Source organism: Dermacentor silvarum, chromosome 7 (genome assembly GCF_013339745.2).
Source record: "Dermacentor silvarum isolate Dsil-2018 chromosome 7, BIME_Dsil_1.4, whole genome shotgun sequence".
Classification (NCBI taxonomy): domain Eukaryota; kingdom Metazoa; phylum Arthropoda; class Arachnida; order Ixodida; family Ixodidae; genus Dermacentor; species Dermacentor silvarum.
Genome location: NC_051160.1, coordinates 22,747,865 through 22,772,547, shown reverse-complemented (window position 1 = coordinate 22,772,547; position 24,683 = coordinate 22,747,865). Strand labels below are relative to the sequence as shown.

General features: G+C 43.9%; 2 protein-coding genes across 2 annotated transcripts in view; one reads left to right on the top strand and one right to left on the bottom strand.

The window, feature by feature from the left end:
* The window catches only part of LOC119457715 (unc-112-related protein-like), a 29,029-nt gene extending 10,007 nt beyond the window's left edge, over window positions 1–19,022 (top strand). The window contains 11 exon segments of the mRNA XM_037719365.2: window positions 3,516–3,749; window positions 4,396–4,460; window positions 4,462–4,590; window positions 5,944–6,143; window positions 8,878–9,088; window positions 10,318–10,490; window positions 11,495–11,625; window positions 12,376–12,482; window positions 13,854–14,069; window positions 15,525–15,674; window positions 16,064–19,022. Coding sequence (XP_037575293.1) covers window positions 3,516–3,749; window positions 4,396–4,460; window positions 4,462–4,590; window positions 5,944–6,143; window positions 8,878–9,088; window positions 10,318–10,490; window positions 11,495–11,625; window positions 12,376–12,482; window positions 13,854–14,069; window positions 15,525–15,674; window positions 16,064–16,357 — 1,910 coding nt within the window. The 3' untranslated portion in view covers window positions 16,358–19,022.
* Window positions 7,004–24,083, bottom strand: LOC119457721 (hydroxyacyl-thioester dehydratase type 2, mitochondrial-like). The gene is made up of 5 exons (XM_049670330.1): window positions 23,759–24,083; window positions 22,424–22,506; window positions 21,260–21,357; window positions 21,082–21,151; window positions 7,004–7,037 (listed from the first exon to the last, which is right to left on the bottom strand). Exons 1-4 carry the CDS (start codon window positions 24,007–24,009, stop codon window positions 21,098–21,100), a joined length of 486 nt encoding a protein of 161 aa, XP_049526287.1. The 5' UTR covers window positions 24,010–24,083; the 3' UTR covers window positions 7,004–7,037; window positions 21,082–21,097.
* Between the last annotated feature and the right edge of the window lie 600 nt (window positions 24,084–24,683).

The window sequence follows — 24,683 nt, the reverse complement described above, 5'->3', positions numbered from 1 at the left end:
GTAAGGAGGAAAAGTAAGTTGAGGCGTAATTAATAAGTTACCTTTGTACAAAACTGAAAAAGACACAAAAACCAAAGAAGGGTGGTGACACGACTGCTTGACTGTTCCCGCACCAGCTCACCTGTGATGTCATAGATTTTTACGGCACCTGCTCTTGCCTAGTTAAGTTTTTTATTGGTCAAGACGGAACTACCATTGTATTCTAAAAGAGCCAAACACTGCAATTCGCAAGTTTCGAGAACGTTTGCTGCGCTGTTAATGGCTGACATACGAGAAACTACTTCGAAATCCATGAAGTCGCAACGTGAAATTCAAAAATGAAACTGTGACCTTCATTTTCCTTGCCTGATAATCGACCTCTTATACTGTACACAGTTAAAAGCAATGTTTTGTGGAATACTTTATCTGTCTAAGCTGATTTAATGCTTCTCTTTAGTGCCCCTTCAAGAGATTCGGGGTGAAAACAGCGAGGCAGCCGCTCTGTGCCACGTGTTCTCCATGTTGTCTGCCAGTGCCAGCCAAGAAGGCCAAGCTGAGCTGGCGAAGGCAAGGGTGCTGTCAAAGCAGCAGCAGCTGCAGACGTAGAAAGAGGCAGGGTGGTCGCTAGGGTCGGGGGAGAGGGCGGAGACCTATTTTTGGAACTTGTCCCCCTCTGAGATGGCGCCGGTGGACGACAGGAAGAAAGAAAAAAAGCTTCCTGCAGGGAGCTAAGGGGAGCAGTGGAAGTGTGAGGTCTTGGAACTGGTTAGCAGCAACCGGCGGCACAGACACAGTCGGTTTCGATTCACAAGCAAACAGTGGCGGGCTGACTAGAGTAAGGTGTGTGCGGTCTTGCCTTCACACTCCGACCCGGTCCCCTGTTGGTGTTTGAGATAAGGTTAAGGTCGGGAGCTTCCTCCTCTTACGGTTCGCTCTGCATATAGAACGAGGGCGTGAAACACTCATCCAGCGTTAGTCATGCGTCTGGCCAACCGGATACTTGGTTCGGAGCAGGTTTAGTCACAACTTTGTACTCGGGAAGGTGTTTCATACTTGAACTTGTGATATAACTCTACACTGGAGAAAGCAAAGAAAGGGTTTTTTTCCCTCCGTTTTCTTTTTTCCTCACATGTACACGTTTTCTCTGAAGGTTTTTCTGCAAGAGGAGCAGCATCACATTTCTATTTATAAATTCCATAACTAAAAAGAACTGTACTGGCTATTTAAGGTTTGGAAAGGAACTTAATAATTAAGTACAGCAACTGCGCTCAGAAAAGCTTTTAATGTGCCATTATGTGCGTTTCTGTCACGTTCGTGCCTTTGTGCACACATAAAGGCTTTCACCATGACACACAGGCTGGTCCACTTGCGAACCTTATGCATTGGTGTCATATTCCGTGGTCTATGCTGGTCTTTAGCACTGCAGTTTCCTCTTTGAGCTAGCAGTGAAATCACATATTGTTCATTTAGATATTTTATTTATAAGGATGACACGCTCTTTTTCTGTTAGTTAGCACAGCATATTTCTTTATTCCTCGGTGATGTTGTGCATGTCAAGGGTTGCTACATAACGTCGTACCCGGCATGTGTGTAATTTTCTTTTTATTTTTGATTCTTTAATAAATGGCCAATGCACTTCATAGAGTGGGTACCTGTGAACTCTACATCGAGTTAGAAAGGCCTTATTTAACAGAACTGCAGTGTCGGTGAGTTAGCTTTTGTCAGCGTAGGCATCATGCGGTAATATTTGCAAGAGTGGTAAACGATAACACACCATTTGCTCACAGAGATAAGGAGAGCTTATCGCTGTACTTGTCACACAGCCTGGACACACTATGAAGTGTTGATGATACAGTGTGGAGGCTGGCACGACACAGAGTAAACGAAATGTAGGCTGCAAACACACTTAAGGGCCATGCAGCAGCAAAGCACAGTGAATTATCAGCAAATGCTGATAGACATAGATGGCAGAAGAAGAACCGATTGATAAGCTGACTGTGAAAAGAGTTCCTGGTTGCCCCTTCCTCTTTCCTCTTATAGAAGAACTGCTAGATGGCACGTTCAGTCTGCAAACACTTTTCCAGAAGCGGTTCCGGTTCTTGTTGTCCAGTGTTCAATGCAACTCTGCAACTCTTGATAGCATGCCAAGGAAGTTGTTTATCAAAGGCTGAAGTTGCGGTGTTCCAAGTGAAAACTCGTAAATGAGCAAGAAAAATATATCCTTCCTTTCCTGCACGTGGCTGACCTCGCGATTGGCTGGGCTGTGCTACCCGCAAGCTTTTCAAATACATAGAAGCATTTTGCCTGTACTTGTTTTAAATACCTACACAGCAAATAGTGTGCGCTGTATGATTGGTTGATTGGGTACTTGACTGCAGTAAAATCTAGCCTAGTTTCTAATTTCTTTCGGACATAAGGTGTAGCTTTGTGCCCACATTTTCAGAGGACTTGAGGGACAACATGCAATGGTGTATAGCATGTTTTGGTGTTCCTGCATGGGAAAACTAGGAAAACTGCAATAAAATATTTCTCCATGCCTAGGTTATGTTGGGTGTCTTGATGGAGTTGCCCGAAGTTATATTCTAATGTAGCTGCGACAAAATTAAAAGCGCTTGCGCAGCATATTTCGACAGTTCTCGATGCCATGTGCTCCTCAACGCTTTTTTTTTTTTACATGCAGCTCCTAGTTTTGTTAGGACCAAATTCATAGCATTCCAATTTCTGCTATGGCAAATACATAGCACAGGCTCCACCCGCTACCGTGGCTTGGTGGTCGAATGATCTCGTTGAAAATGCAAGGCTGTGGGTTCTATATTAGCAGCCGTGGCAGATGAATCATAGGGCCACTAGCGAACAAAGCTGCCCTGTGCAGTCAAAATTGATCTGAGGATTTCCGCTACAGTGTTACGCATAGGTGTAACAGGTGTAAGCAACATTTCTAGGTTACTGTGTTTGTTGCTGTATAGTGTACAACTCCTCTCCGCCTTCTGCACTTGTCGGACAACGAAGTCTGTAGTGTGCACCACAACGTGGGAGATAACTGAGAGGGGTCGCGCAAGACATGTCTGCTGACAAGATTACATTCACGCACACACGTGCACACACTGTTCCAAGACCACTCCTTGTTGTTGGCTATGCAGCGGTGCACACTAAGGACTTTGCTCAGCGGCTGAAAAAGTCAACAGAAAATGGGGCCATGTTTCCACAGCACTCCCAAGGCAGAGTTTGAAAACTTACCAAGTATTTCAGTGCTGTTAGGTGCAATTTTGGGACATTTTAATTTAGTAGGCAAATTAGTGCAGATTTCATGCAGGAACATGAACTGGCATGAAATATTTTTATAATAAAAAAAAGTGGTAAAGAAATGGGCAAAATGAGAAACTTTACCTTGCAAGAATTAGTTATGCAATGCATGCTGCATTGAATAAGAGAATTATTGCTTTTCTCGTTAGCTGCACAGTACCATATTTTACGTGGGAAGCCCACAACTGCTCTAAATTCCCATGCCTATTGCCTCCCGTACCTTCTCTGTGCAGATGTCCCAACGGACTGGTCAGACCACGCCCTCTGGTGGCCCGAGCAGAACATATGGCTCACACGGACAAAGTCCACGCTCGACCAGTGCGGTGTCATGGCCGACGCCCTGCTGCACTTCACGCCCATGCACAAGACGTTGCGCATCCAGTTTCCCGACCTGCGCATCATGGACGTTCGAACGGATTTCTCGGTCAAGACCTTCTCGGCTGTCGTCAAAGTCTGCAAAGAGCTAGGTGGGCACCTTTCTCTTGTTCTTAGCAGGACATATAAAAGCATTGAGTTATGTTTGGTAAAGCTTATAAAGTGTGTTCATTAAGAATCCAGCAGAAGCAAGTGAGGACAACCTCCACAAGTGGGATGACAGGTGAAGCAGTTATGTGCAGGTTAATTACAAGATCTGTGCATAGTTTCTGACCTTTTCCTTCTGTTCATTGTAGTTCTTATGAAATTCCTAGAAATTTACATGCCTTAGACAGATGTGCCATGTAAATTATCGTCCGTGATTTAAAGGCACTATCTTGCATCTTGTTGCTATAAATCATGCGGCAAATAATGTTATTACATAAAATACAAAGTTCACAAGATACACACCACTTACATGGGACTAGAAGCTCTTCAGTCACCTAGTTTTCATCAGTTTAAGCTTTTACTTATATTTTTTAACTTGTAAAGATCTTGTTATAATGCACCGAAAAACAGACATTACCAGGCTACAGCCATTAGCCAAATCAACTAAGCAACTCCCAAGTTCCTTTATGGATTTGTGTCAACAATGGAGCTGTTCATCAGAAAAAAGTGTAATTGAACTGGCATAACGCACTAATGTGAACCGAGTCCCTTTGGGAACTTAACGTGTGTTGCATTTCGTGTTTTCTTCAGGCATCCGGCATCCCGAGGAGATGTCCTTCTGTAGACCACTGGTGAACGAGCACCTCAAGCGCAACTTATCGTGCCGTCGGCTGCAGCCCGCGCCAGCGCCCCAAGGAAGGCACTGACAGCATCCAGTTCAACCGCTCGAAGGCCAATGACAGCAACGGCACACTTGACGGTGCTCTCGGATCGCCCCACAACTCGGTCAGAGGCTTTTCATTACTTCCCTTCTTTCAGTACGCATTGTGTGCATTGTTGCTGTCATATTGTCTAGTCTATTGCCTGCTGAGTGCATGTACTTAAGGTTAAATGTTTACGAACATATTTACTGTGGGAATGCTTAAGGAGAACAAAGCTGAATGCATTTAAAATTTTTACATTTACCAATCGGATGAGCGAAATCAGTTCTACAGTGATCTTTGATTCATAAAGATGGTATTTTCAGCTGCCATTCACTGCCGTGAATTACAATTTAACTGCCAAATTCGTGCCTGTATACTATAGACAGGAAGATGTGGTAAATACAGCATATGACAGCTATAAGCTATTGGAAAAATCATAGTGGGTTAGATCATCTCAGCTGTCTCAGGTTAGATGACAAGGTTTCTTAAATTATGGGGGTTTACGTGCCAAAGCCACTATCTTATTATGAGGCATGCCGAAGTGGGGGACTCTGGAACAATTTGGACCACCTGGGGTTCTTTAACGTACACCTAAATCTTAAGTGCAAGGGTGTTTTCGCATTTCGCCCCCATCGAAATGTGGCCGCCGTGGCCGGAATTCGATCCTGCGACCTCATGCTTAGCAGCCCAACTCCATAGCCATTAAGCAACCATGGTGCGTACGTTGAGGTTTCTGAGGAAATCAGGTTAGATCATCTCAGCTGTCCTGCTAATGCTGCGTAATTTTCCTGTTCAGATCTTCTAACCTTGTTCTTTTGCTGAAGCATAAGCAGCTGCCAGTGTTGACAGTTCAGCTTCTGAGCTCTGCAGGACTCGAATGCCATGGCCACGACAAAACTAGAGCCACATTTCTGTGGGCCCATTGTCGTAGGCCATCTTGTGCTTGTCCTAGTCAAACCATTGCCTCATTGTTATGCAATGTGAGTATGCTAGGGGGCGGATTATTGCCTTGTGCTAAGTGCAACTAAAAGTGAAGAAAAATTTACCTGTTTGAAAGCCTCGTTTGTGTTATGTATGAAAAATGTTGTGAATATCGATCTGTTTAAAAAGTTTAAAACTGCTTATCAAAGCAGTTTAAGTCCTGAAAGTAGAATTCTTTCACAGAACTTTTACAAAAAGTTCATCCTTTTGTAAAAGAGTTGTTAGTGGCACCTGTGTTGTCGTCTGCTCTTGTGTATTGTTTTGTGCCATTTCTGCCAAGATGTAAAACACTTTGTAAAGGAGTTGTTAGCGGCATTTCTGCTGTCGTCTATTCCTATGCCATTTCTACCAAGATGGAACCTCTGTTCTGTGCATAGTAGCCGGCTAGAGCACATTTGCTCAGGCATATACCTCTCTGCATTTATTTCAATTGAAGATCTCTCTCTGTCCGCAGTCGGTGACACACTGGAACACGTCGAGCTTCAACAATGGGATCCCACCAGGCCTGAACGGGAGCTACCTGACTCCCGACAACAGCTTCAGCTCCCAGTACGAACTTCCCCTGGCCCAGAGCCCCAACAAGCCGCCACAGGACATCAGGGCAGCCCTGCTTAGGCCCAAGAGTCTCGTCGAGAGGGCACGTCTCAACGCTGGGTGAGCGATCCAACACATTTGCATTCTCATCACTCACTTTCAAGTCACTGCTCGTCATATTCACGAAGTTCTTTGATGCTTGCATTTCATTTTTGGTGACATGCCCTCCCATCTCCTTCTTGAGGTCATTGTCAATGAAAGGATGTCGTCTCCGGAAGGACGCAGGAAAATATGAACCTTCATAATTCCCACAAGGAAGACAGCACCTGCTGAAATCTCAGCATATTTTTTTCTTTCATATTCATGATGGTTGGAGCAAGAAAATAACACTTACGAGCTTATGTAAATTTAACGCCAAATAATGGAAAAAGAGTACTATTTTATGGTCACAAAATAGAAATACTTTATAGTGCCATGCTCTCTGGCTTTTGCAACCCTGAAGAGGACGGAGTGGCAGTGCTTTTTCACAATTGTTCGTCTTATTTTTCCTGTTTCTTCCTGTACTTGTAATAAAACTTTGCTGAAACATTATTAGGTTTTACGTGGTGCTCCTCCATGTTTTTCGTTTTGTATGAAATATTTTTGTGTTCATTTTAAAAAGCAGACGTGCTGCTCCGAAAAGTAGTGCCCAACTTCAGCTGAACTCGCTGCGAGCAAACAGTTCGAGCATGAACGATGTGCCCAATGACCTCTTGGCTTTTCTTTCTCCATTCTCAAAACACCTTTCCCTTATCTCAATTTTTTTTTTCCCCCTCTTGCTTTTCTTTTTTCTCCTGTGAAAGCAAACACTGGTGTGTTCTCCCCAAAGGAACTGAGCGCCAGCTTAAGCTGTCTTCTGTCATTCTTCCCTACTGATTTATGTGCTGCAAATAACACAAATGACAGCAGCGATGATGGCAGCATGCGGCATTTCTGCAGCCGCGTTTCCGAGTCCTCGTGGAGGGGCTTGGCACACTGGGCAGAGACCACAGGCAGGACGAGGTTGAAAGATGTACGAAACAAACCAAAACATAAAAGAAAAAAAAAAATGCAGTTTGCCTGCCAGCACACAAGCATGACCCCTCCTCTGAAATTGGATTGAGGCCAGCTGGCATGGTTGGTGTGAAAACAAAGAGCAGAAAGAGAGCAACCAGTGAAGAAAAAAAAAAATTGCCGTGACGAGCTTTGGGCAGGTTTGCTGTCCTGGCACCTTTTCCTCTTGCTCCACTTTTTCTTGCTTCTTTGGTGTCGCGACAAAGATTTAAACGCAGTGTTTAGTTAGCTAATGAGATCGACCTGTTGGAAACACTGTGGCTCTGTGCGTAAGTGCCCAAAAAGAGCTGAGGCTTAGCGGAGAAGCAAAGTATTGTGTGCCTATTCTTGGCGAAAGCAATGTTTGTACCCTCTTCTGGCAGGTCTGCAAAATAAGCAGCAGCTTAACTACATAGGTCAAGGTAATGTGCATGCAGGAAGCGAATCAACAGACATAGCTTGATCTCTTGAGGTGCCTTGCTTGTTTTGTAAATATACTGGCATTGCCAAGAGCCTGTAGTGCAGAGTCATCGTTAGTCATTGCCAATATCTTAATACTCGTATATTTTATGCAATTTACAGTGACTTGCTTTTAAGCCTTTTTACAGCCATGTTACATCTACCATTTGCAACTCATTGTCCACTCGATGCATAATACACTGAAAACCCATCACCAAATTTCATGGTGCTCTTTGGCCATATCTGGCCCTTGCGCCAATAAAAAAACCACATATTTTTAGCCTGTATTGCTGAGTGAAACCTCTTGAACTTCAGTATTGGTCAGTTATTTCAGTATTGGTCAAACCAACTATGAGCTTATTAGCAGTAACAACAGGACTCGCCTTGTGAATTGAACAACCAAAGCAGATAAGAGCTTTTAGGCTGAAACACATTCCAGAGTGGACACAGGAAAATAATAAAGAAATGCATCAAGCTATGACTAAACGACCGCCCCTTCGGCATAAGTCAGGATGAAAGTCAAAAGGAAAGCCACTTTGGTTTCAACACCCTCAATTCTGTGACACTTCTCCTGTCTTTTCTTTCTTCCGAGTGATTTGCAATATTGGAGCCAGTTTTCAAACACTTCAGGAGTAATGAGCCAAGCCTAGTGCAGTCCAACAGAGAAGTTGGGCTTGTTGTCCTTCCCTTAAAGGGTGCCTTTCAAGAAAAAAAAAAAAATCCATAGTATATGTATGCCAATCTGAGCAACTCGTACATGAAAGACAGCGAAGCTGTATAAGGGAGTACTCGCACCCTTCGGAAGTACTGCAGGTCTGTTTTGTCACTGCCCAAAGTATACCCAAGACTTTTCAAACGCTTCACTATATTGAGTGCAATTTCTTCACCATAAATGAGCTGCGTCCTGCCTTTAAAATCATAAATGATAAACTGTACTGCACCAGTGTACTTAGAACAAATACCAAAATTGAGCCTAGCCAAAAAGCCCAGATGCAATACCTACAAAAACCTCCAACATGGAGCCGATGAAACGCAATGCTGAGAAACAGAAATCACAGATTACAGGGTTGTCTATTCAAGTGATGTATACGCAAGGTAACATTTATTGATAATTAAGTTTCAAAGTGAATTCGAGGCTCCGACATGGGCTGCGTTGCTGGCTCATTGACATTTAATATTGACCATGCCGCCACAAGAAAATCGTTGCGGATTTGCCCTAACAGCTCTGCAGTAAAAAAAAAAGATAAGCTATTGAGAAGGCACTGTTATATGTCTTCCCTGACCTGGACTCTCGGAGCTGACATTTCTTGCCTGTTGCGTGCAGGTGGCTGGACTCGTCGCTTTCTCTGATGGAGCAGGACGTGCGGGAGTTTGACCTGCTGCAGCTGCGTTACAAGTTCTACTCGTTCTACGACCTGAACCCACGCAAGGATGCCGTGCGCATCAACCAGATCTACGAGCAGGCACGCTGGGCCCTGCTCACTGAGGAGATCGACTGCACCGAAGAGGAGATGATGCTCTTCGCTGCGCTCCAGGTGGGTGCCGAACTGCCATTAACTGGTCAACCTTTGTGTAAAAAAAAAAAAAAAAAAAAACTGGTGCAGTTTCACCCATAGGGCGAAGCATTGACAGTGATAGCAAGTTATTAGAATATTACCATGAACTAAGGCTTGTTCTTTATGGGCACAGCTGCACCCTCACGTCGGACATGGTGGCATTTGCTTCCTGCTACCGAACTGCAGGTTCTTGTCGACATTTTTGCTTTGCCTCAACCATGTGTTCCTGCACTGTTTCGGTGCCTCCAGTGTTGTACAGCAGTGCTCACTGTGCGTGCAGTTAGCATTCCACCACTTCTGCTGCCCTCGTGGGTATTGCACTAGGCTTAACGTTCGAAAACGTCATAACGCAAGACAAGCTTCCGGTAGTGAGAAAATGGGAGGGGTGGGCTGCTTTTACTTCCACCTTATCCTGAATAAAAACGCAACAAGCACTTCAGCAGGCGAGGTGCACCGCAGTTTCGCAGATGGGCAACGCGGTCTTTTAGGGTTAGCGTTGTGATTGGTATACCAAACGCCATTCCCCAGTCCGAACAGCTTGTGAAATTCATGTGCAAAACATGAGTAAGCTTTTGTGTATTGGACGTAACCTTGGGGAAACAAATCAGTAAAGTCCTGTTTTTCACGATCTCGGGAGACTATCTGAGGCTTGCAGTTTTTAGATAAGATCCAGATAGGCATATTTTATATTTCGAATTATCAATATATCGAACTGTTTTGCAATACCCTTCAGTTGGATATGTCCAGGATCAATTGCAACATATCTTCCCAAACAGCCAAAATTAATATTATTTTTTTTTTGCAGCTAAATACCACACCATAGTTCTAGGCCCTGGCATATTTACCACTCACTTATGCCAACTGTAGCGAGTTCAGTTGTTGCTAAGCGAGGATTTTTTGCCTGATACTACAATTGCTTCTCAACTTGCTGCAGTATTGTGATGGAGGTGGAGGTGGAATGCGAAAACTGCTAGTGTAATGTGCTTTATTTAGGTGCAAGTTATGGGTGTATGATACCGGAACCGCCAAATTGTCAACCTTATATCTTCCTGCAGCCTGTGTTATTCTTTGGGACATTCAAGCCCCGCAGCCTGAGTCGGAATCACTCAACCATTACTTTTTCTTGGAGAAAGTGTAGCTGTGGACTCGTCAAGTCAAAAATGGAAAGCGGCTCTTGACAACATTGGCCTTCTAATGTATGCACCCAGCTCCAAGTGAACCTGCAGGCCAACAGCAGCCAACCTGACTTCTCGCAAGGCGAAGACGACATCGATGCTGCCCTGACCGACCTCCAGGTGACCCTGGAGGGCAGTGCCATCGCGAGCGAGACCTCCAACATCACCCAAGTGCCTGAGCTGCACAGCTATCTGCGATTCCTCAAGTGAGTCACTCCTCTTCCTGCCCATTGACTGGCCTTGCATGGTGTGGTGAACCAACCCTGGCATGCTTTTTTTTTTCTTTGGGTTGACTGAATACATCAATTTTTTGTGTATTTCTGCTACAAGAAGGGAAGAAGTATCTGTAAGGACGACTAGAGAAGCATGAACTGGACAGACATAAACCGCAAAGAGCACTTGCACACACAGAAACGCACTTTTATGTGTGGTTTAGGTGCCTTTTCTCTTTCTCTCTCTGTGTAGAGTTCATGCTTCTCTAGTCATCCTTATGGAATGCCAATGTGCACAAACTGCCAACCTAACAAAGTTGTTGATATTGAAAATGTTGGATGGATTCTGTGCCCGCAGATTTCCTAATATTGTCATACCGCTTAATCTTCTGCTGGCCTCGACTGCATTTACCTTCTCCTGGCACCCATTCCTCATCCTGATAAACCACGAGCCATCTGCTCTGTGACATGACCTGTGCAACTCCATTTCTTCATAGTTATCTCGACTAGAATGTCGTCAGTATTTGCTCTTACATCTGTACAACTGTCTTCCTGTACCATAATGTTTATCATAATATAATTTTTTTTATTCCATTGCTCACATCATGGTCCTTGGCCTTCTTTCAAGTTTCTTTATTAATGCATTACTTTGACTTTAGTAACTGCAAGAGCACTCTGAAACACATCGAAATTCTATATACTATTCAATGTTACATGATGTGCCTGCAACTATCAAAATTCCAAATAGAGAGTTGCCTTTTCTGGTACAGCTTCACTCTTCTCCACCCATTTAATATGGATGTTGATCCTTAAAAGCATCAGTTTTGGGCTATCTTGTGTGAGAGAGCAAGACACTTTATCCAGGCCGTTATGTTTGCTTATGTCTGCAGTCTCAACTTCCAACTAACATTTAACACATCTTAGTTGTACTAATTGCTTTACAACAGTACTTTTGTCTTCACGAAAGTTGAGCCTGCAACTGTGACTTTGCTGTGCAGGCCCAAGCGATTCACGTTGAAGGGCTTCAAGCGCATGTTCTTCATCTTCAAGGAGACACGCATGTGCATCTACAAGTCGAGGGAGGAGTACGAAGGTGGCGGAAGCCCCTCGTACGTCATCAACCTCAAAGGTGGGGGTGCCAGTATTTGGCTTTGTACTCTCGCCAAACTTCAACACCTGGCTAATTTCTTAGTAATACTGCATGAGCGTCAATAGGTGCCTAATAGGCAACATTGTAATGTTGACACGTGTGTACACAAAAAATATGACACTGGCCGTTATCCACTGAGCTGCTCTCTTCAGTGTGCCACAGTTTCATCATCTTGTCGTATTGCAATGCTCTCAGCAGCAAGATTATGTACAAAAAATGAAGAAACCAGGGCACCTATTTCAATTTTTCATGTTTTTGTCGTAGCTTATGCTGCAGCAAGTAATGGCAGATATGCCATTTTCTCTTTTCTCTCTCCTAGCATCGAGAGCTTAGAAAAAGTGAGGATGCTAGCATGCTGAAAAGAGCAGCCTGGCAACTGGCTGTGGTGCATTTGGTGCACACGTACATGTTTTTTACCATTCTACTTCTACTCTCCAAAACATGGTGCTGCCATGATTGTACCATATTACTAAAATAAATCGGCACGCTGCGCATTTGAGATCATCATGTTGCACTCAACTGGCTTGTAAAGCTTCACCTTCCTGTGGTTACAGGTAAAAAGTGGTTATTAATAACTGCAGAACTGTGACAGGCAAAATGATCGAATTGATCAGAATAGCAACGTGAGCAGCCGAATATTAGTAGGCATGTTTGAAATATGTTTTAGGAGGCAGTTCTTGTACGATGTCCTTTAGTAAGCCAGTTTATACAACTCTCTTGTTTTCACAGGCTCTGAAGTCACACCTGATGTGTACCTCGCCCAAGGCAAGTACGGGATTCGTCTTGAAGTGCCTGGCCCCGAAGGAATGACTGAATACTGGCTCCGCTGTGAAACGGTAGGCACTGATTAGATCAGCTCTACTCTTAACAAATAATTGCATCTGTAAAACCTGTAAAAAATAGTAAAACCGTAACATTTCCCTTCTCCACGGACTACAGATTGAAAATTTTAGAAACGTTTGTCCAGAAGCTTCTGCCCCTATTTATTTACGCATTTCTTGAGACATTGTTACAACAAGTTGCATGTTAACACTTCAGCCTTGGCCAACTTGGTTGGGATTGCAAGCAGTCTACGGACGCTGAACAACCCCATCTTGAGCTGTTGAGTCAGAATTAATGGCTCGGGTTCGTTGTTCGCACCGGCCTTTGGTATCTGTTGCCGAGAGGCCTTGGATGGGAATTAGTGCATTGTTGCCAGTCTTTTGTTCACCCATTGGCCAGTCTTTAAATCTTTCCCTGTCTGTAGTTGAAGGCCTAGGCACTTGAAAGGTGCAAGAGCTATAGAGCAATGATGTTGCAAGGAAGTCGAAGGTTGAGCTTGATCCACGATGATAGCTCTTGACAGTGCAAACAGAAAGTGCTTCCTAGTCTTTTTGCCCGCATTGCTTTTTGCAACACAAGTGCGCACATCGCTGGATTGAGGAGGGTTTTAAACACCAGAAAACTCTATTAAGGCAATCAAGTCCAGCACTTAGAAAAACACAAAGGCCACTAACCAAGTCAAAAGTTCATTGATATTTCAGAACCCATATGGGATCGGAATTTTACACTTCTGTAGGGAAGCCATATGGGTTTCAAAATGTTAGTTAACTTTTGACTTGGTCAGTGACTAGAAGCCTTAGTGTTTTTTTCTGAAATGCTATCTGACCCTGGAGGAGCTTTTGTCAAATACTTGATGCTTGACTAGGTCCAGCACTTAATGAAGATGCAGTTTTTATTTCACATCCTCCAAGATCCCTGCTCTGTGACTACTTCTAGATTACAGCACATTTAAAGCGAAGCTTTCTTTAGCTACTCTGCCGGGTTTGTATGGCAGTGGTTACCTGGTGTCTCTTGAGCACAGTGCATGCGACGCATATGTCACGCAAAACGCTAAACCGAGCACAGTAGATTCATCGCATCAATTACGCCAAGCAATTCGCTCACATGGAAGTGTTAACGGGCAATCTTGTGGTATAAATCCTAGTGGCGTTGAGATGAGACCACCAGAAATGCCTAGGCAGACTTCCGAAGAAGTAAAACAAAGCCGAAAGAGAATGTCAGCGCTATGCAGCAGACAATGTCAGGCATCAGCATCGGGCAACAACATCTGGACAAATGCCTCAAAAGCTTCGCGTTCTCGCATTTCAGACCTGCGCAATTTTTTTTAAGGTCGTGTGGTTTTCTCTGGCAACTGTGTGTTGATTAGGTGCGTGTGTCCTTTCCAGGAGGACCAGTACGCCCAGTGGATGGCTGGCTGCCGGTTGGCGGCCAAGGGAAAGACCATGGCGGATGCTTCGTACGAGGCCGAGGTGCACTCCATCCAGCAGTTCCTGCAGCTGCAGAGGCCCGCACCTGCCCCAGCACTGGTGCCGTCTCAGCTTGACATTGACGTTGAGGACTTTGTCGCACCCCGCTTCGTCAAAAAACTAAAGAGCAAACAGGTGGGCATGACGGCTCCTGTTGGGCGCCCTTGTGATAACTGCCGAGCTTTACAGGAAACCAGCGGAGATTGGCGCGTCATCTAATGTGAAAGCAGATGACTGGTGTCCTATTAGCGCCACAGAATGGATGCCAAGAGAAAGGGAGCGCAGTCGAGGATGGCAGAAAACTAGGTGTTGTTGAGATCAGAAAATTTGAAGCCCTAGGCTGAGATCGACTGACACAAGGCAGGGAGGGGTAACCGGGGATTGCTGGGAGAGTCCATCCTGCAGTGCACATAATAGGATGATGATAGGAAAAAGACACTTGCACGCTCAATCCTCATGTCCAGAATATTTTTCTTGCTTTATTTTTTACCCCGTGTGACAAAAGTGCCTTTTCATATCACCAGTGGATGCTGCAGACTGGTACCGGAGCGAGCTATGCAGTGTGTGTTTATAAAGGTTGGGCATGCCCAGCTTTGAGTGGCACATGATTACAAGTTAATTTTATAAGTTATGCATATAGAATTTGATGTCACTGTGCACATCAGAAATTATTCATGGAACAGCCCAATGTGGAGGCACTAATGAGTTTAAAATAAAATTGTCTGTAAGCCATCACTGGTCATACTCATTTCCATAATCTTCTGACAGCACTTTTTTTTTTATCAGAAGTGTTGCGTGCAGCAGGTTATAGCATGCCACGCGGTGATCTGAGCCACAAGCACTGCACGGTACAGTGCAAGAAGCTATTGCTGTGCCATACAGACAGCATGCAGCTTCATAGTGTGCAGCCTAAAGCTTGACTTAGTGCTGTACCTGTAACAAATGTTTACCGACGCAAAGACCAGCGGAATCTTGAGCAGTAGTAACAAAACATTGTGCTACTTTACTGTGCAATGCCAGAGAACAGCAGTACAGTGCCTTTACTTGAAAAGAAACTTAATTTGTCCAGTGAAGTACGGAATGGTACTTTCTGCAGGAATCCGCAAGGTGTTTCACGCTCTTGCTGCTTGGGTAGTCAAGTACAGTCGAGCTTCTTTAAAATGAAGTTGCATACAAACCAATATATATTTAATTCATTATAAGCATATATAGTTTTACATGCTGACATTGATGACATTTTAAGATTTACTTCGTTATAACTGTATTCGTTATTATTGAGGTTCGACTGTAATTTGACCTTGTGCCCAGTTGATGGGCCAATTGTTCTTACCTAGTGGCAGCTCAATGATGAATTCTACAACTAAGCATCTTGCTTTCAAGGCATTGAGCTGGCATCCCTTGTAGCATTCTACAACAGTTTGACAAAAAATGGATATTCCTTTGCTGGAATTGTGAAGCTAACTTTTGGCTGCAGAATTCAGGTTGGCACAGCCAGTTGCGATCTCAGCACTGGTACTCGGGGTCTTTGTGTTGACTTGCCTGCTTTCTATCACGCGCGGTGTCATAGCAGAGTGCTGTTGTTGCGTGCAGGCCATTGTTCAAAGGATTGTCGAAGCGCATGGGAACGTCAAGGACCTCAGCCTCGTAGATGCCAAGATGAACTTCATCAAGGCCTGGCAGGCGCTGCCCGAGTTTGGCATCTCACTCTTCGTGGTACGCTTCAGCGGGAGCAAGAAAGAGGTGCGTTTTCCTTGCTCACCTGCTTGGTTTTACCACCCCCACGAAAAAGCTGCGTTGTGAGGAAGGCTACAACGAAGAGCTTTCACGACAACTCCAAACACCTAGGGTTCTTTATCATACACAGAAATATTGGCAGTGAACATTCTTGCATTCCACCCATACAGCTGAGACCCTGTTTGCTCCTAATCGCCGATTCTCTCCTGAATTTCAGTTTTATGTAAATGTCAATGTGCATGCTCTTGTTGTCACCCTTTTTATGTGTTCATCTCTTACTCTGAAGCTTTCACGTCATACAGTAAGCACCAACCAGCTTGCCCAACAATGTTTATTAATGAACCTTCTTTAAGTTGACTCAATATGTCTTATGCTTCCACCACATTGCCTTGCAGGAACTCCTGGGAGTGGCCTTCAACCGGCTCATGCGCATGGAGTTGTCGACGGGCGATCACATCAAAACCTGGCGCTTCAACACCATGATGGCTTGGAACGTCAATTGGGAGGTGAAGCAGATGAACGTCCAGTTCGAGGAGGACCAGCGTGTCGCCTTCTCATGCCTCAGTGCCGACTGCAAGACTGTGCACGAGTTCATCGGCGGATACATCTTCCTCAGCATGCGCTCCAAAGACCAGAACCAGACGCTGAACGAAGAGCTCTTCCACAAGCTCACAGGTGGTTGGGTCTGAGTGACCACAGTCGCGGCTTACTCGACTGCGGCATTCCGAGTTGGCGTGCAAGACTGCCACAACCTCGGAACGTGCATTCATCATCAACTTGTGACAGCACGCGCAAGCAAGACTGGCATCTTCCACGGGAGGTCGCCATCATCGTGGGTCAGACACAGTGCAAGAAGATGCCGATAACTCGCTGTTTGCATCAGAGACTTGCGTCATCTTAGTTGGCTGTTGTTGTCACAGTCTGTTGAGTCCAGTGGCATTGTTGGACTCCTGCACATGTTGTCGTTGAGACGATGAGGGATTGGTGAAGAGCTGGTTCAAGTCGGACGGACTGTTTTCATCTGCTCATGGGAGATAAGCCTGGTGAAGTGCCAGCTGTGAATTTTTGGTAAACTTGTCTCTTAGGAACTGTGCCCTAGCAGCATATTGTTGGCATGCAGTTGGTCATAGGCACCTGTGAAAAGGCAGACTCGTTGTTTTGCCTCTTTCAAAATGCTCAGCAGTACCTTTCAGTGAAGAAGTTATTACAATGTTTAATTTTTAATTAGAAGTGCTGCTCTGTCAAGTGGCTAGATGTTCATGCTTGGACCACTTTGGGAGCAACTACGAAAAATATTTCAAAACAGGCCAATATGCCACTGTTATAGCAAGTATACATTGTACTACAGGTAGGGTTCGCTTTCAGTAGCAAAACATGCCAACTGTCGTACAATGCACTGTCAGGCACAGTTCCTTTAGCGCTTTTTTATTTCCGCAAGAGCTTAGAACAATGCACGGTATTTCTTGGTGAAAGGTAACGCCGATTGTATGTTGCCTCTGACAGCACGTGGTAAGCTGTGGAAATGAATTGTTCATCCAACTGCAAAGATTTAATTTAAGACGCTGGCTGCCAACACAGCTGAAGCTTTCATCACATCACCACACCATGAAATGCCATGACACTTTTCTTTTTCCATTTCATAAAACAAGTTTTATCCCTCCCTATCCCTCCCTCCTTCGACACCTCTGAATAATGAATATACCACTGTCGTCACACTAGGATGTAGTGAACACAGAACTTAACTGTCTGCACATTCGCAATTGCTCTAGAGAGCATGACCCACACTTGGAAGGCACTTACTTGTGGCAAATTTGTCACCACTGATCGGTTGTGATGTCGACGTGTAATGCAATTGCAGTGAATTTCGTATCGTTGAGAGTGCCAAGTTTTGGCTGAACAGCCTCATATTGTACAATAGTATCGAGATAATCGTTACCAATCATGCATTTCAGGCAACCGTCTTGTCAAAAACTGAGCACACACACACCTTGTGCCTAAAACAGTGCCACGCAATTCACCTGAAGACAGGGTTACCTGGCCCTAGCGATAGAGCCAAGCTTACACTTTTCTGTAGTGTTGTTGCCGACAGGAGAGAAGCTCGACTATGGCCGTTTTAAATTTATGGGAAATCTCTATCAGACAAACTGAGTGCTGCTGAAAGGAAAGCATTGAGCTACTAGAAAATGCTGTACTCTAATGAATAAAATTGGAGTAATGTTCGACTTTATGGCCAGCTTTTGCTCCTCATAATTCTCAGGGCTTGAAGCGTCTGTTTTCTTTTTTTTTTTAATCACATGTAAGTACTGGAAGAAATGTCTTTTCAGAAAAGTATCTGCATGATCGCCAGAAAGTGGCACTAACTGCATTTCACGATGCAAGCAGTTTCTTTTTTCTATGTCCCCATGTTGCAACATATGCAAAAGATATATATACCTGCCTCCATGCATGGTCAGATGAAATCAAATTCTCTTAACTAGTTGTTAAAGTTTATTTCATATTTACATACATACCCTTTATATATATACATATGTATATGCATACACACATTAAAATGCTATATTATGTCCTGTAATTAGTCCCCTGTAATAATATAGAATGCAAATGACAAACACTTCTAGAAGAAGCTCCCCATAGACAACTGCTTCATTTCAGCACTGCATTTATTTGAATATACAATTAATCCTTTTATTTTAGTTCTGTCCCGCTATGATCTTAGAATAGGCTCAGTATAGGATGGTTACCTTATGTCATGGTTGCCTATGTTTGCACATGTAAATATGATAACTTCTTCAGCCTTTTCAGCGTTATGATGTGCCGCCAATTGATTGTGTGCATTTTTTCTCACATCTGCAACGAACACAGACTGTGCCCATGCCATCAAGTGCTTTTTTTGCGCATTTGTGCAAGCTTTGTAAAAAAAATTTTTGTCAATATACTTGCTATTGTAGCCTGCACGGCTGTGCACCCTGTGCAATTATATTAATAGTTGGTTAGCACTTGTGTATCGGATGCTTTTTAGCTGCGAGGCAAGAGTTAGTTTGCTAGCAAAGGGACGACTGCTGGTCATTTTGCGATCAATTTTCCTTTTTGACAATGACGTTTGTTACACGAAAGGCTTCGTTGAATGATGTTTGAGCCCAATGATGCTCGGAACTTGTTGACTCAACAGAACTGCCGTGGTTGTTACCTGAAGTGGCACAGTTTCCAACAGACAGAATTGTTTAAGGAGTGTCGTTTTGAGTCGCGAAATTTTTGTGAAGTGCCTTGTGAGTGTTTTACATATGTTACAGTGTAACCTAAATGAACTTACTGTCATCTTCCTATTTAAGAGAATAAAGTTTTTCCCCCACATTACATTTATCTTATATTTTATTCTCAGAGGCTTTGTAGTGTATGCAGCCACATTTTAACATGCATCCCAAAGGTTGCGATGCACGCGGCTGCAATGTTGCCCAGCTGCTATAAAAAAAAATAATCTGACAAGTAAGAAATTGTGGAAACCAAAAATTACACCAGTCTTTGGCCAATTTTGTGCGCCAAATATTGCCCCTCAGCATTTGTAATGAAATGCCATCCATGCTTCAGAAATGCAGAAAAACAGATCCTTGCCGTACCTCTTCCTCCATAAAAGAGAGTTGTATATGTAAATAATAAAATGTGTCATATATTCGAGGATCTTTGTATTCAGAGCAAATCTGTACGTGTGCCCTGCTTTTACATCATTTATTCACCATGTAAGTGCGTTAGCATCCGCCAGCGTAACAGCAGCTGGACTGGCCACGGCTCACAATTCTCTGTCATTTTCCATTGCTGAGAAAACACCTCTGAAGAGCACACATCAGTGTGAGGTTTTGTTCCTTAAAAATTTAAGAGATGACCAAACTCAAATATTAAAAATTTTTAGAGACCTCACGGTAGAGACACTATACTCCACCTCGCAAGTTATTTGCAGCACTGTGAAAGCTGCAAGACTCCTTATGCAATGGGAAGGCCGAATGCCCCTCAAAATGTGTTCATCCGCGCTGCGTCGTCTGCTCAGGAGCTGCTCAATTCACGGGATGTGAAGTACATGCGCAAAGGTCTCAACATTTCGCATAACACGTACAAAGCAAAAACAAAGCTCTATAATCCCACCATTAATCAGACAGTTATGCTTGAAACTGCATTCTGCTGCGCAAGGATATCGCCTGTGCATGCCTCCTACCTTCGGCAGTGCTGTAAACGATTGGCGAGATGGAGTATGATTAGCGGGCCATTATCATACATTTTTCAGCCCTTCTGGCTGTGAATCTGGTTCGAAGCGGGTCAGAACGTGCAAGAAGTGCATTCCTGCTCTTGTCTTACAGCAGCGAACATTCGAGTGGTCCAACCAGCTCCAGCAGCAGTTTAACTTTGTCATGTCGCGCCACAGAGGTATTGTATGCGTATTTCCTTCGTCCGTGGCAAGGTTGAGAGGCGGCAGAGTGCACCAACGAATGGCTTGGGAAAACAGAAAACATAGCTGATGACGACCCTCTTCTCACAGGCTACAATGCTGTTTTATATTTATTTCAGACAGATCACATGATGTTCGCACCATTCTCAGTACAATACTTCAGCCACGGAATTGAGGTTAAAGGCGATATGTCACCCGACGAGACTTTGTGCCCCGCGCATTGAAAACAGCAACTAATCTTCAGTAACAAATATTTTGATTACATACCAAATGGTACGCATAAGACAAAGTAAATGAGTATGCTCAGATGAAGGGAAAGAAAGTCTCCGTTTCAGCGAGCAATAATTTGCTTTCTACCTGCTGATGCTGCCCCCCCCCATATGTGTACCTTTTAATCTTTATATGTACATTCCTGTGTGCGACGTTAATATTTCTCTAGCAATATATGCTTCCAAGTGTGCACACCCGTAACGGAACAGTGACAAACAAATGCTGCCAGCAAATGCACACAAGGACACACACCATCTCCACACCACCATTTTGTAAGCCTAGTATATGTTGAGGAAAGCAATAGTAAACACAAGACTTGCATTTAGGCTTACAAAATGCAACCTATGTTGTGTTCATCTTTTTCGTTGTTTTTTTCTACCTCGAAGTGTGTTTGCTTAGCTGCATCGTTAGTAACACAAAAGCCCACATAACACTGGAGTGGTAACTGAACTCTGTCAGCCTGAGGGTTCCCTTTTTGTCATGTGCAGGAATTCTCAATCATCACGCACCCAAATGTTACCACTGCAATATTATTCACACTAACAGCACATATGATAAACATTCATCATAGGAAGCATGCTCAACTACGACACAGCACAGCAATACAGCACTGTAGCCACTCCTGCAGTGGTATGCGAACTTTTGATCTCGACAATACTGGAACCCTTGTGCATAAATCAAAGCAAAATTGACTTCACTATGGCTCACCCCATTTGCTTGTTTACTAAGCTGGACTTTCAGGCCGGATGAAGAGTTTGACTTCGCCAGACATGACCACCTGTGACAAAGTAAAAAAAAGGCAGGCAAGCGTGTTTTGCCTCCATGCAAACTGTGAACACTGCAGGTGGCATAATTGCTTTGAATGAATGCCCTTCGTAGAACTCACTTTTTCAGGTCCCGCCTTGCACTGATAGGTGCACTGGACAATGGACTTTCGGACGGATGTCACTTCTACGTGCGCGCGGACTGGCTCTCCTACAAGAACTGAAGGAACAATGCTCATTCCATCTCTCAATGCTCAATTCAACAGTGCAGGCCTGTTTGGACCATGCAAGAGCAAAAAAAAAAAAAAAAAAAAAAGGGGAACCTCAAGTCTGACTGACGTAAGTCACTAGCACGTACAAAACACATTGTAGACACGTAGAAGATAAATTGTGAATGTTGCATAACACCTACAATTGCAACTAATAAAGAAATGAGCAAGCTCAACACTGCTCATTACTAATGCTGGTTATCACTTAAAAAATATTGATACGAAACAACAACAGATGAAGGCAGCCTCATAGTGACTGCAGTGAAGACAGCGAGGAAGATGAGCACATACTGTTTCCAAGAACAGAAAACGTTGTTATAGACATCTTGCCAGTTTCAATAAAACACCAGCTGATAGTCTACAGTAGCACAAAGGTGTGAGGGTAAAAGTACACATATGCTTTGGCTCATGCAAAAAAAAAAGAAAGACACATCACGGAACAGATCATGTAATAAATCTGGCATTCACATTCCTTGCGAGTGCGCAAAGAAAGCTGAAGTTGAGGTAAACATGCTTTCGCAGCCTACTATGTTCGGTAAGTTGGTATGCACAGCTAATAAAGATAATGTGGCACAATGTAAAATAACATACGAATAAAATGGAGGAGAAAAAGAGCGCTCTTTCTGGCGTTTTCTTTTTTATCCTGTACGTTATTTTACATTGTGCCAAAGTACCTTTTTTTTCAGGTAAACATTAGGCAAGTGTCAAAATGTCCAACAATTATGAGACAAAAACAGCCATCTACTCTGGATTATTAAATTCTGCTAAGTGAACTGAACATTTTTTTTTTTTTTTGTTACTTTGCACTCAGTTCACAACAACAGAAGAAATTATGAATTTGGTAGGAAAACGTCTCAGCGCTTTGGAAACAAATGTAGTACCAAGCTGGCTGCACTCCTATGCTGAAGTCAAATTCAATTAGAAAAAGTGAACTTGGTAAAAGTGTTGCGAATAGACTGTGTTCCCATGAAAAAGTCGGCTACATTTCTTTAAAGTGTGTTTTGTTGCTTAACTTACGTGGCTTGGGAAACTCGAGCACTTGATGGACAACAACACAGCCAGGGCCTGGAAGCTTTGTTCCAATAACGGCTGATACCAAACTGCAAAAAAATTAAATCATGCATTACTATTAGTGGCAGCAGCATATGTACTTCTTTGCTCGGGAGAGCTATATTATCTTAGGACAGCTTATCAATAGGTGCTCGACTTCATGCTTACGTGACCAGTAAAGTGGTCTGCACTAAATAAATGCCAATCCACTGAGAAACAAAAATGAAGACTTTTCTAAAAGACAGTGCCAATGTGGCCAAGACATATGCCTACATCGATGCTCTGTGATGACAATTAAGGTTAATTGCACTGGCTTTATCTACAGTAGATGCATGTTTTCTGGTAGCACTATAGGTTTCAACTATTGGCTTTTGTCTAGTGTACACATCACAGCATGTGTGTATATATAATTGAGCTCACGTTTCATTTTTCTTGTTTACCAGTTGCTGCTGCACCATTGGCCAATGTCTAAATAACGTGCTGCAGTTGCACACGCAGTTGTCTATAATGCTCATGTCAACAGTAAGACTGTTAGTGTAGCTTAGCTCGTTTAAAGTACATACCATGACTAGGAAAGCAATAGAGCAAAACAGACGATGATGACAGAAACCGCTCCCCTGTCCGTTATGCACTTCCAGATTGCACAACCATCAATCTCACCCCAAGTGTACGTACATTACACAAACAACCCAACATCTGTTTTACCAGTTATTGCGCACTCTGCCGATAAATAATTACAGCAAATTTTGCTTCTGTGCTTAAAGCTGCCACCAGGAGGTCAGGGTTGACAAAAATTAAGTTCTCGGCTCCGTACGTGCCAAAACCACGATCTCATCATAAGGCACGCCGCAATGAGAGACTCCAGATTAATTTTTGACTACCACCGGGATTCTTTAACGTGCACCCAATGCACGCTGCAGTAGCGTTTCTGCATGATATTGCTGCATGGCGCCCGCAAGGCACGTCTGGCGTGCCGTCCTGAGTTTTGCATATTTCTAGGATGTTGTCACCACGAATGGCCAGTCGTGAGCGGTGCACGATAAGTAACAATCGATTGAGCGAAAGGAATCGCTACATTACATCAGTCCAGTCTGCAGAGCTGTAATAACGTTGTCAACTTTGTTAAAATATTTGCGGGCCTAAATGAAAACTGTGCGACCATCATTAGTGCTGTTTGTTTCTTTTCCTTCTTGAAATGTACTATTCTTGACAACTTTGTTATAATATTTGTTGGCGTAAATGAAAATAGCGCGACCGTCATTAGCGCGGTTTCCTTCATTTTCTTTTCGAAACGTTACTTACCCGTTAATGAGAGCCCCGTGAACGACGCATGCCGGCAAATTTTTGCTCTGCGCGTAAGCTATGTCCAGGTGGATGGGGTTGCAGTCTCCCGTGAGAGCAGCGAATTGCTCGACATCCGCCCGCGTGAAAGTGCGCTCCATGCTTGCTGTGTCGCCCACTGAAAGGAACCGACTGATGTTAAATATGGGGACGACGAGTAACCTCCGCTTCGCAAAGAGCCCGGCAACGCGCTCGAAAATTATTCGCCCCATCACAACTACAAACGAACTTTCGACCAATTTCGACTGCTTCCAATCAGCTGAGCGGGCTAGCCACTGGAGCACCGTGCACTGGAGAGATGAGCACAGAGGCCACAGATAGAAGCAGTCACTACTGGATGACGACCACGGTGCACTGGACATTATTGCTGAGTTGAGTTGAAATGGCTGAAACAGTTACAACTTTACATATGTCTGCACGTGTACAGTGGATGGAGATTTACTTTACCACTGCTACATTATGAAGGAGAATGTTTAATTTATCGCATCAGTCTTATGAAAACGAGGCGGCGCTTGCCACCACCCCGTTTGCTAGTTGTAGAGTGTACTAGTTGAGTGTACTACTCTACTAGTTGTACTACTCTGCCGGATGAGCCAGAAAAGGCCGTCGTCTATGGCGGCGCCACCTACGTAGGGTAGGAGTCAGCATATTGAAGGGAGCGGCAAACCTCGTGATGGAGATGTCGCAACTGCCGCATGATAGCAGTAGCAGACGACGAAAGTTGTTTACACTCTTGTCATAACAAAGGTTTGAATCGGCGGTTGCGGTGGTAGCAGACGATTTCTTTTTTGGAAGCCGCAGAATTCGAAACGTCGCTGTGAATGTTTCGCTGCTTTCCCTAAGTTTTTTTTCTTGCAGCGATATCGTCGAAAATGCGAAGTTTACT